At 35.6% G+C, this 13,703-nt stretch overlaps 1 protein-coding gene across 1 annotated transcript; it reads left to right on the plus strand.

Moving 5' to 3' along the window:
* The first annotated feature begins 12,814 nt into the window (after window positions 1–12,814).
* LOC128223494 (uncharacterized) lies at window positions 12,815–13,489 on the plus strand. The gene has a single exon (XM_052932773.1). The coding sequence runs from the start codon at window positions 12,815–12,817 to the stop codon at window positions 13,487–13,489; it is 675 nt and encodes a 224-aa protein (XP_052788733.1).
* The last annotated feature ends 214 nt before the right edge of the window (window positions 13,490–13,703 follow it).

Genomic DNA, 13,703 nt, shown 5'->3' on the forward strand with positions numbered 1-13,703 from the left:
TGACTTTAACGTGAGGATTCTGCCGATTGCCATAACCCTATCTGACTTTGATGTAAGCGTATTAAGAATTTGGACCACTGCTGCGTTATCGCAGTTGAATTTAGTACGTTTATTCCTCAAGCATACTCCCTAAATGAAGATTGTAATCAAAATAGGGAAGATTTCTAGGACTGTTATGTCTTTAGTAAACTATCTATCCGAATGATATTGTCCATCATCGTAAGACGACCAGAAGTGGTCGGAAAAAACAGACACCCCATTATGCCTCTCGAAAATAGAAAGCGACATGGCCAAATTCAATAAATTTGATGTTATCTGGGATAATTGTACATAACATGAAAAGACGAACCGGATGAAATTCAAAATGAATGTGCACGTATAGTAAATGGTTGTACTCGACTGGTTTCTCTGCGCTTGCTACAAATTGAATCTGGTTTGACGCGAAAATCAAAAACTTCATCAAATTAAGAATGGCTATGTCCCAGATTATTTGTCGGTATTGGTTCCCCTGACAGTAGGACATGCTTCAACAAGGTCACTTAGAAATTCATCCGATATATCCAGTTTCCGAACCCGCAAATCTTTGTATATAAATTCATTCCTTTCTTCTACAATAACTGCAAGCAATTATCTCCCAGTTGAGGCAAATAATGTTAACAATATTGCTGGTTTTAAATCATGCCTCTATTTTGATAAGCCAAAAACACATAGACTATTATCTTATGGGAAACGTCGGGTACATGTCCTGCACACTCGCCTACGCAGAGATTGTAGTTCCCTGAATCATAATCTCTATATGTCAAAATTATTGTTCCCTCACCACTTATTATATGATGATGACAACCTGACTAAAGAAAAACACATCACTCTGTTTGATGCAGTTCATCATTTTATTTATATGTCAAAAAGATTTATAAGCCAGTGATCGACTACACAAACCCACACTCACACATCTTTTACATTGCCTCTCTTCCTATTTTGTCTTTTTTTCTCAAAGTTTAATTTATTCTACTTAAATAAGTTTAAACAATTCATTCAATTATTAAAAAAACCCACAAAAAAACAAATATATCAATTATTCTTTAATACAGGTAATTGCATTTGAAGTCTCCCATTCAATTATCTGTGTTTAAAGGATAATTTGATATGAGCTTGTATAATATATAATATTTTCATTACTAGTAACTGCCTGAAATGCTAATTGTTATTTATCATTACAGGGAAGGGAACTCTATTAGTACCTTTCTACTGTTCCAATCCTAAAATTGGAATATGTATTTATATTGAAATATTGTTTATTCTTGCTCAATAAAATTTGTTTAAACCAAATCCAACCTGACAGACGACTTCGTAATTCAAACATAATGAAAGGGCTTTGTGAGCCCGCATATCGAATCTATCAGTCGCCTACAAGAGAGGCGACCAACTACAATGACCCTACAGCAAAAATTAAGAAAACCAATAAATCAAAGAACTTGGCCTTATTTTTTAAAGATGTGAATGTATTTTCGCTACCACCTCCTTGATCTTGTTGCTAGGAATTCGTACCACCATCTCAATTGTGTCCTATCCTTAACAGAGAAAAACTAGTACCTCCATCATGCGCCATGGGCACGTTTAACTGCTCCATAATGCTATTGAATGTACTCATAAGACGGAGGCCTATAAAGTCGTCCAGTTAGTGTATTAGCATCACGATTTGACACAATGCTCAAAATGTAGCGAAGCGCTCAAAGGGCGAGCAAGAAATTGAGCTCCTGAGCGGAAGCGACATGTCGAAATAAAACGAATCTTTAAAGTGAAAACGTATTAACGAGAAGTCACAATGTTGGTTTGAAATGAGTTTAAATGCATTCTAGATGTCCATCTTAAACAATTTACAGTTTAGACCTTAATCTTGTATCATTTCGACCGCTCTGTCACATTTATTATAATAAACTGACGTAAGGTTAAGGTATATATGGTCATTTATGGAATAGCCCCAAGGGTAAGACTGATGGTGTATCATTCGAAACTGCGTGGGTGTTTAAGGTACGCGACCGATTGGGGACACTATAAAACTTGGGCGGGGTTGCGAAACAAATGGACATGCGACCCTTCCAGCTGCAATTTCTTTGTTATTTTTTTCTTGAATTATGTTTGGATTATATGTTGCTGATTTTGGATTGTTTGACATTCGTTCCTGCCTGGGCCCTTGGTAATGGTTACACAAGCTCAAACCGCGAGTGAAGACATTTAGCAGAAATTCGGCCTTCGCCTTAATGTACTGTAATAGGAATATGGACAAAGAGTCTAATACCGAATGGCGATGGGGCCAGGGATGAAATAGTTACAAGTTAATGCCTTACGGGCCGGGTGGGTTGCGCTGATACAGTGGACTAACTTGCACCGCCATTGTTGATGTTTACCCACGACACCGCCGCGATGGCCTGACGGAGGCGGAATTGCTCATCGTACTCGCGCCATGCGACACCCGCCCGGGCGGGGCATTCGCGAATGTTCCATATGTATTGCAGCAGCTCGTGGATAATGTTTCTATGCGCATACACGTATATGGACACAATAATAATAAAAGCATCCGTCCATTTTTCTACTGACGTTATTTTGTACTTTTTGGCTAGTTTCAAGACGGCCTTCGGCAATGACGTGAACTGTCGATCCACTACAAAAAATGACAGTTCGACGGAGCCTTTAAGCAACAAGGCGATAATAATATAATCGCCCTTCATTACTTGTAACGTAATAGGTTCCGGGACGTGGGCTGCTACGTCATCGGCGAAGAGCCTCATTAACTGCATGCTTGAAATATTTGTTAGATTTGTGGGCAACTGCACAACGGCTGCAGACGTTGCAGTTAATCGAAGTATGAGATCCGCGCTCACACCACATCCTGCTGTGACTGGCAGTATGCTAGATTGATGTATCGGGACCAAAAAGTGTGATATTCAGCGTGCGCAAACCCTGTGCATTTTAAATTTAATGAATTGATGAATTTACCCCTGATATGTCCCTTACCTCTTCTATTGTAAGACTGGCATCGCGTTGCCACCATTAGTAAAACAAGAGCTTTTATTGAATGCGATAAGTTATAAGGTTTGAAAATCAATAACCTGAAGAGGGGGAGGAGATGATATCCCTTTGCCAAGGCTCGGGCTTGACACTGGTCGATCAGTCGTTTTGTTTTCATTGGCAACTTTTGTTCTCCTTCTTTTTCCTCCAGTATTATTAAACAATGGTAATATTTCCTTAATGTTTTATAATTGGGACGAACTAGAAGGACAAATATTCATTTTCAATAACAGTCCCGATGCAGTGAGTTTAAATTTGATATATTCTGTGTATTTATGATGTCTTGCCGATTCAATCAATAAATTGTGGGAGGAAAGCCGAAATTTTATAAGTGCTATTCTAAATATATTTGCTTTTATTGCATCTAGTTTATTTTCTTGCTCTTGTTCGTTTCCATGCCAACAGTATGCTTCTTATCTGCTTGAATCATTTATATCTGTATTCCAAGATTGTTTAAATAAATCAATACTTCTTTGCCAAATTAATTGGATGAGGATTAATTGTACACCTTGAGCATATCAGATATTTCAGTTTCATCTAATAGATTTTTAACATGGAAAGCCTTACTTATTTTGTTATACGTATTATTGTTATCGATATCCGTCTTTAACATAGTTAACCTGACCAACTGTTGACGATGTCTAATGGGTTTTTAAAAGGCTCAGTGTGTTTTCTTTTGATGAACTTGCTTTTCATTTGTTTTACCTTTTTTCGTCTTTTAAGTTCCTTTAAGATTCAAGACTGTTATCCGACATGTATACGTTTTACAAATAATCACTTGATTTCCCGTTATAAGTCTAATAGACCTGAAAACCAACTATGTCCTTGAGAGAAACTTTCCATGACTTGACCCTTTACGAACCATAACTCTTATTACAATTTAGTCTATACTTAGGTAGTTCATTTAAAAAAAAATTCCGAGTTCCACATTGTCATAGTGCTAACTTCTAGTTTTAATGTTTCGACCTTCTTTCTTGAAAATAATCACTTAGGTTTTGTTAGTGTCAACTTGCATGCCGCACATTTTCACAGTATGTACACATTGATCGAGACTCCTGTGCAGGTGTGTAGGAGTTTCAGCAAGAAGCGCCATATTACTATCGCATAGTAGTAACATTAAAATATAGTCGTAGGTGTTAAGAGCACTGCCATAAAGGCTAAATATGGTTTTAAAATATCTACGGATATAGAGCAAAAACAATTGACATCACTTCTCTTTTCTTTTTCTCTTCTAGAGTTGAAACATTTTCTTCCGTTTTCATGACTCGCTTTGCGACGACTGTTCACATCTTTGAAAGTTTGCCGTTTACCTCATTTTTACTTTTTTAATGGCGTTGAATTTTTTTTACATGCATCTTCTAAAAATTACTTTTTTATGTACTGCATGACACATTTATGGCTTGGGTTTTGGTCTTGTTTTGAGGTTGGGCCAACAATAGTTTACGTCGAAGTCGAACCCGTGAAGCCTCCACCGTTCTGTATGGACCGGTGACAATTTAAATAAATCAGACAATAATAAATACGTGGGAAACACAAAGTTTATGCATACTTTGATAAGATTTACCATTTACGTGTTTAGTTTATTCTGGATTGTTGGGATAAGACTGAGATTGAGCACACATACTAGTTTAAACCTCTAAGAAATTTGCATTTTATTAACCGTTCCACGGCGGAACCTAACGTTTTTTGATTGATACCCTAAGTGTAATATATTGAATAATTATGTAGTATGTTGTTTGTGGAGCTTCGTCTTGTCGTTCCGTGTTCTGTTTTATGAACGCTTGTTTTTTTCTGTTCTGTGTCCTTGGCGTGGACCTTGTATATATATATATATATATATATATATATCTACTTAGGGCATTAAGGAGACCGTATATATTTTACGGCATTAAGGAGACAACTTGTACATTTTTCGTTTTATACTTTATTTTGCTTTTTTGTTAATAATTTAGTATTGAAATGATTATTTATTATGTGTACAGGATTTAGGCTTCTTAAATTAATTAACAAAAAATATACGTAATTTGCGGTCTCCTTAATAATTTGTAAGTATGTTGCAGGTTTGAAGGGGACAGGTATATATGTCGAAGGGTTTATGGAGACCAGTGTATATATTATATTATTTTTGAGGCATTAAGGGGACCATACATATGTTATGGCATTAGGGGGACACATTAAATATATTTTACTTTTGAAAGTGAAGGCTCCCGTAACCTTAAGAGACAACTTGGTAATAGTATTTTTTTATAATTGTGTGTAATAAATCCACAAACAATGACCAGTCGAAATGGAAGGACTGCAAATTTCAGGATATTCATCGGAAATCTTTTACAGACCATCTCATTCATTAAATGCAAGTCAACTTCAGTCCCTTGGTCTGTGTACCGTTTGATAAAGAAAATATATAATGGCCAGGGGCGGATCCAGGAATTGTCATTAGAAGGGGGCGTTACTTAGGGGCGTTTGCAGGAGGATTGAGGGTTACTCAATCAAGAAATTTTGAACAATTTGTAGTCGGAAATAATGCATTATGTGCGTTTTTTATTATTTTCTTCTCATATATTGACCCAAAAAGTAAACTTGGACGAGTTTAAAGGGAGCGCAAGCCGACTGCGCCTCCTTCTCAATCCGCTAGTGAATGGTGACGTAATATTTGATATATTATGGTTAAATAGAACTTTCAGTTAAATTATATAGAAACTGTAAATGCTAAATACAAGTTCTGTGCTTGTAAAAACAATAAAAGTTTCGTCTGCACACGAATGTGTCTGTTAACGCTTGAACAGTTAGCTCATGATTAAAGAACATTGTTCATTGGGTTCATTGTGACCCATGGATATAAATTATTTCAAAATTGGGGTCAAATTTCGGCATAGTGATAAACATTAAATAGTGAAAAAAAATCCTAAAGTAATATATTATCATTAAAAACGATAGGGGTCATCTACTTGTCAATGTCAACAAACTACCAAGTTTGAGGACACTATGCCTGACCATTCATCAGCAATTGATTGGAAATGCTTTTGTATACAGGCAGAAATGGGTTTTGAAAGTAACAAAGGGCCATAACTCTACTATACATAACTATATAGATTTTGACGGCATTTGACATGCATCTTTCCCATTCCTGTATATTACCTAATGGAAAGTGATATATGACCCACCAGTATTAAGATATGGCTCCTGGTGGAAATTTTTCTTAAAAAATAGCTAGTGTTAAGTTCCAAACGGCCATAAATGTGCTTTACATTAGTGGAATGTAAAAGCTCTTAACACATCATTGCCCTTATCAAGTATACATTCATTCAATGTTTCAACAAATATTTACTATTAACTACCAAAATATGGCTAAAAAAAAAATTGTTACACACGGACGAACAGGTGAAAGGAGCGGCGGACAGACAACACTGAAAGAATATCCATCTGCCTTTGGTGGGGATTAAAGAACTGATATAAACATACATTGTATTGTTAAAATAAATTAAAACTTTCCAGGCAGTAACTTTTTATTCTCATAGTGAAATTGTATTTGTACAGTTCACTCTTGTATTAAGTTCTAATGCTGTTTCATGTTAAATGTTACATTGTATCATATTATGTTTATAAACATTAAGTAAAACTGAGGGTTATGGGAGAAACTGGTGTCTCTGTTAATACTATGCTATCCTATGCCTGTCCATGCCAGTCGAAAACCTATTTTGGTTTTTGAAAATAATGAACACCGGAATTTATTTAGAAATATTTACTGAACATCTAACAAACAAACATTCAAAACTTTGTCACAATGTTATAATTAAGCACTCGTGTTACCAAATCTCTTGAAATAATTATGTTGAATGATGTGTACATATGACAAGGTTTTTGTATTAGTATGGCGTAAGGCTCGAAATTTTCTAGATCTTGGTGCAACAATATCTCATCAATGCAAAACAATCACCATTTAATGAATTGTTGACTGATTTATGTATTGTCTCTTTGAAACTCAATCTCATTTTTTATGGAATATTCACTGTAGCAACAATGCAGCATGCAGTTGACAGAACGGTGGAAAATTGTACACAGTTTTTAAAGCTACATTAGCTTTTGATGAATATTCGTATGAAATAATGTTGTGGTTACTGTGCAAATATCCAAAATTTCCTGTCAGTTTTATACTTGCATGTGTATTTACCTACAAAGTGACACACTTATCCTGGAAAGACCTAAGTTGTGTTATCATTATATGATTATATAGATTCTGAGACAAAACAAGAGCCGTCGTAAGACAGCGCGCTCGACTACGCCGCTTTGACTTAGAAGTGAATACAATAATGATGTACTATTACCAAGTTTGGTCTTTTTATGTCAAACCTAACTAAAATTATTCGATACATGATGCTGCCCTCGAACCAGCCCGCCAGAACAATGACGCAAGTCATTCAAATTACTTGATTTCCCATTATGAAAATGTAGTTAAGAATATACAAATATGCCTTTCAAAAGAAATTAAAAAAAAATAATCAAGGACCATAATTTGTATTTAGGGTTAAAATGGAGATCTGTTTCTTGTTGTAAGATGGTCCATTATAATTTTAAATTTTATTAAGTGCATTGCATGAACGGTATTTTATTATTATGTTTTATTAAAATCCCAACTTCCACTTAACTTTTACTTGCCTAAAACTTTAAACTAAGTCAATCAGGGGCCATAACTTGTATTAAGGATATGGAGTTATGTAACCTCATTGGCTGATGGTCCTGAACACTTGTGTGAAGTATTAAGTCAATAGAATGAAGGGTATAGAACGCCTTAACCAAAAGGCTACGAAGACGGTTTTAATGCATGTACTCAATTGCAGATTCAGGGGGGGGGGGGGTGGATCGGTCCCAGCGCGCGCCGTCCCCCACCCCTTTGAATCGTCCGTTTATAATACGTTCTCAGTCAATATCGGGAAAAAATACAATATTAAGATAAAAATGCACTATTTCGGACTATAAATTAGGGGAGACTAACCCCAACCCCGGTCCAACATTTTAAGCCATTCAATTTCTGTTCTGAGGGAGGGGCGGATGTGGAAAGATTAAGCCCATGAGTTTCACGTACCCCTTCTTAAGTAAATTCCTGGATCTGCCACTGATATCTGTAATCAGATTGTTGTTTCATAATTTTATAGTTCCTTTAAACAGTTTAAACCTTTTATGACATCGAAATAAACAGTCGCATGTTCAGTAAAAACATACTCTGTATACAACGTTCTCGTACCTCAGAGCGATGATGCTATGCATTATTTTTATCATCCTACCTCTGATGAACAGGAATGACAACGTTTAAAAGCTATCATTTATAGAATTATGATCATTTGACTGACTGAGTAACTGCCAAAACTTTTCCGTTTAAAGAGACTCTCTCATGTTTTGACATCAATAGCTTAGCTTTAACACTTCGTTTGATTCGCCATACTTTATTTCGTAATAACAATCTACAAAATCCAAGTAAAAGATGCATTTTTAAAACCCTTAACGCTTCGCTTATATTCACTCAAAAACTCATGTTCGAAAGATTTTTAAAAAAGTATGTCATAATCATACCATCTGTAGCGGCTGAGGAAGCCGGTCCAAACCATTCACATACTTTCCGAGTTTCTCGTATATAAATCTCTTATAAATTTTCCAATTAAAATTCAACATGGGTAAACAATTATAAAACATAACGTATTTTATGTATTGCAACTAGGGATGGCAACGAGTACCCGAGTACTCGATCGAACGTCCGAGTACTCGAGTACCAAATCGCTACTCGAGTACTCGGAAAAAAATTAAAAATCACTAAATACACGATTTACAGACAAAATATCAGATCTGGTTAGTTGCCAAGAGGACAATTTAAGGTCCCTCTAATCCCCGCTGTGTACACAATTGACCTCAATGAATTAGTGGACAGTTGTTGTGATAGTTGCAAACTGTCAACAAAGGACCCCTATTTCAAATTAGCACTGATGTCAATTAGCGAAGTTTTGATAGCGGTACTTTCACCTACACAATTCTATTGTATATTTAAAACGACAAATGCAGAAGCAGAAACTTTTTGCGAAACCCACGACTTTAAGGTTCTCGAATCAAATGAGTTCCTTGACAGTAAGATAACATTTGACGAGATTGTCCAGGCTGTTAAAAAACTTAAACGGAACAAGTCATGTGGTGCAGACTATCTATTGAATGAATATTTCATTGAATGTATTGATATTTTGGGACCCTTTGTTGTTGATATTTTTAACGGAGTGTTGGATTCGGGACAGTTCCCTGATCAATGGCGAGACGGCATAATTGTTCCTTTGTTTAAATCTGGAAATCAATCTTCAGTCCAGAATTACAGGGGCATCTCGTTGCTTTCCTGTCTTTCAAAATTATTCACAACAGTTATAAACCAACGTATTGTCGCTTTTTGTGATGAAAATAATACCATATCGGATGCTCAGTTTGGGTTTCGCAAAGGGAGTTCAACGGTTGACGCTGTATTTGCATTACACATGCTTGTTCAGAACTTTTTAAATGATAATAAACGATTGTATGTTGCCTTTGTTGACTTAAAGAAGTGTTTTGATAGTATATATAGAAACGGTTTATTTTTTAAATTATATCAACGTGGAATAGATGGTAAAGTTCTTAGGTTAGTAAGAAGTATGTATGATAAGGTAAAGTCCTGTGTTAAAAGCTGTGATAAATTTTCAGACTTTTTCTACTATTCAGTTGGGTTAAGGCAAGGTGAAGTATTATCGCCAATTTTAGTGTCGCTATTTCTAGAGGATCTTGAATTGTACTTGCAGAAAGGAATTGAATCTGGTCTATCAGTAAAAGATATAACACTGATGCTATTCCTCTTCGCTGATGATATGTGTTTGTATGGTGAATCTCCGCAAGAATTGCAAAATAATCTTAATTTATTACATTCCTATTGTTTAGATTGGGGTTTAACGGTAAATAGCATGAAAACAAAGGCGATGGTATTTAGAAAAAGGGGTGGCTTACTTAACAATGAGTCATGGACGTATAATGGAAATGAAATAGAGGTTGTTGACAATTTTAATTATTTAGGAACCGTCCTAAAGTATACAGGAAGTTTTGATTTAAATATTGAACATTTAGCGGGAAAATCTCTAAAGGCATTAAATGTACTATTGTGCAATTGTAAGAAAATTCCCCTAAAGCCTAAAACGTTATGTCAATTGTTTGATTCATTCGTTGGGTCTATTTTAGGCTATGCCTGTGAAGTATGGGGGGTCACCAGGTCAAAAGAAATAGAGCGAGTACATTTAAAGTTTTGCAAACGCGTTTTAAATGTTAGGCAAAATTCTTGCACAGCTGGTGTGTATGGTGAATTGGCTAGGTACCCGTTGTATATTTCTAGATTTTATCGAGTTATTAAATATTGGTGTAAAGTTAATGATTCAAATAATATTATATTAAATAGATTATATGAGCTTGGTTTGAGTGATACCGATAGAGGTAAAAGAAATTGGGTGTCAAGTGTAAAGGACTTACTTGACAGATTTGGCTTTTCGGAAGCATTTTATAATTTAGACAGCCGACAGGCAAAGCATTTTCCACTAATATTTAAACAACGGGTGGTTGATTGTTTTGTGCAAGACTGGAACGGTTCAGTTGAACGAAGCTCAGTGTTGGACGAATACAAACATTTCAAGAAAAGCTTTGAATATGAAACGTATTTAGATGTATTACCGTTTAATTTAAGGTTCTTTGTAACACGGACAAGAATATCAGCTCACTCATTACGAATTCACACTGGAAGGTATGGAAGAAACGCAAGCCTTAGACATGAGAGATTGTGTTTAGTCTGTGGTTCTGGTGACATTGAAGATACTTTTCATTTTATATGTGTATGTCCGTGTTATAACGAACTTAGAATTAAGCATATACCTATAACATTTTATCGTCGTCCTTCCATGTATAAATTCATGAATTTGCTAAGTTCAAGAAATGATAACGTTCTTTTTAGATTATCTTTGTTCATCAAGAATGCTTTAAAAATCAGAATAACAACTATAAATACTGTGTTATGATGAATTTACTGAAAGACAAGCGTAGCTACCAATCTATTAGAGTGGGAGCTATAATGTTTTTTTCAGCAAATTATTATATATTTTTGATATAATTTTATATTCAGAAATTTAAACATTACTTAACTCTCCGTGACAAATGACTATATGACTTAATGATATTTGGTATATAGGAATTTGAATGTATGACGATGTATGTATGTACAAGTCATTAATAAAATATTGTTCTGTTCTGTTCTGTTCTGTATACCTATTAGAGACCTTTCACCAAACAATGGACGCTAACGTGCGAAAGTGTTTCGACCGTTTCGAGAATTGATTTCTTAATTGGCGTATTTTAACTATTTTTGCAATGATTATCACAATTGATTGGTTGATATTTTAAAATTAAAAAAGTATTATGAATATTAATGAGGTAAACAACAATTACACAGTACAAAAAGCTATGATTTAAAAAAAATAATAATTGCAGAGTAAACAACTGAACAACTGAACTTCGTATTGAATTTCGTTCACTATTTTTATGTATGCTATTTATTTTCGTTCATTGTAATTCTGATTCTTGTTCATTTCTGCAGTGCATACTTGTATAAAATGAAACGAATAAGACAAATTAAAAGCCTGAAACAACATTTTTTTTTCTTTTTATATCCTTTTTTGTTAAAATACGTAATGAAAGTTTACTTTAAAGGTGAAAGTGACCAATAATACGACCAACGCACAATATACGTCAATAACGATACATGTATACACAATCTTGTCTTCGCGAACACAATTTTTCCGAGTAATCGAGTACCCGAGTACTCGATCGAACGATCGTCCGAGTACTCGAGTATTAACTTTACTACTCGTTGCCATCCCTAATTGCAACATATTAATAAAAAGATAAAGTCACTTAAATCAAATGAACATTTTCAATGTACTTTCTTTATCGCGGAAAGTGGACATTTCATCTTACTCCAACAAGTGTGGGGTATGGTTGATTGCAGTGTTTTAGTGAGAAGAGCATTCAACGATTAAACGATTATCATACATCAAATCAATCGCATAGTATCTGGAGTCTAATTACATAAAAGTGTTTGATTTTCCCCTTTTGACAGGGTTAACGTAAACGTTGCTCTTCTGCTTCAGAAACGTGTTCAGTACAGTTTGTTTTACCAACACTACTCGTCAATTTCTTTCGTTGGAATGGTACCAGTTACTCCGAGAGTGTGTATTTGGGGTATCAATGTGTACAATTTGCATTCATGTAAAGTTCTGATATATGAGGTATTTTCCATGAATACTTTTGATTGTCGTAACGAAATCCAATACATTACCTACAAGTAAATACGTTATAGTATAATGAATGCTCCGCAAGTAAACTGAACTCGATTGAAGGACAAATCTCAGCTTTCATGTTTACTTTAACCAGCCGTTTGTCTGCATCTCCAATTAATGACACATCTGCCTATAAAGAGACAAAGTCGTAGAAGGAAATCGATACTCGGAGATCTTGTATTTGCGTTATCAATATGTTCAACAATATTTACATTAAAATAAAGGCAATTGATAAATTTTTTGTCGCAAGCCCATACCCGGTCTGGGGATCGCTGACCCCTGGGGTAACAAACAGCGGACAGGCAACGCCCAATTCACCAGGGTCAGTGAACAACGTCCTAGTTACTATGCTAATTAAGCGATTAGATAGTATGGATAGTAAACTTGCTCGCCTAGATTCCATACAGTCTAGTGTTAACACTATAAATACCAGAATACAAAGCATGGATACAAAGATCAATGATCTTGAGAGCAAGGTGCGTGACATCGAGCGGAGACGCGAATTTGACAGCCAAACCTTATCCGAAATAAGTAAACAACATAAAGACTTAGACAGCTTTACCCAAAAAATGAAAAAGTTTGAAGAGGAGCATAGGGTAACAGAGAATACCCTGAAATCTGAGATATTAGATCTCAAATGCCGCAGTATGCGTGACAATTTATTGTTCCACAAAATTCCTGAGGAAAAAGATGAAATCTGCGAGCAAAAGATACTACAGTTTATTCAAGAAAAGCTTAAAATAGACAATGCTACAGAAGTAATACGTCTGCAGAGAGCGCATCGGATCGGTCTCTACCAAGGCGATAAGACCCGGCCGATTGTGGCCAAGTTCTCCGACTTCCCTGATCGTGAGAAAGTTCGTCGGGCGGCGAAGGAACTAAAGGGAACACAGTACGGGATCTCGGAACAGTTTCCTAAGCAGGTTGTGGAGCAGCGCCGGAAACTGGTTCCCATCATGCTCCAGGCCCGGAAGGACGGCAAAGAGGCTTTTATTAAGGTCGATAAGCTGTTTATCAACAACCATCTCTACCGCGGACACTGTTAGGAGGTGTGTGAGAATGTTTTTAAGTGCCTCTCCTGGAACATAGAAGGACTCACACCTCAGAAAAAGTCGTCGAAAGATTTTGTTGATCTCATCTGTGAGTATGACATAATATGCCTGAGTGAGTCGTGGACAAATAAGAACTCAATTATTGACATAAAAGGATATTCAAACCCTATTTATTCTTACCGTAAATACCATTATCGAAGAGCGAAAC

The sequence above is a fragment of the Mya arenaria genome, chromosome 17 (assembly GCF_026914265.1).
Source record: "Mya arenaria isolate MELC-2E11 chromosome 17, ASM2691426v1".
NCBI lineage: Eukaryota > Metazoa > Mollusca > Bivalvia > Myida > Myidae > Mya > Mya arenaria.

Bases quoted from the DNA above. Each gene is read 5' to 3' on its own strand.
- LOC128223494 (XM_052932773.1), top strand. From the start codon at position 12,815: ATGGATAGTAAACTTGCTCGCCTAGATTCCATACAGTCTAGTGTTAAC.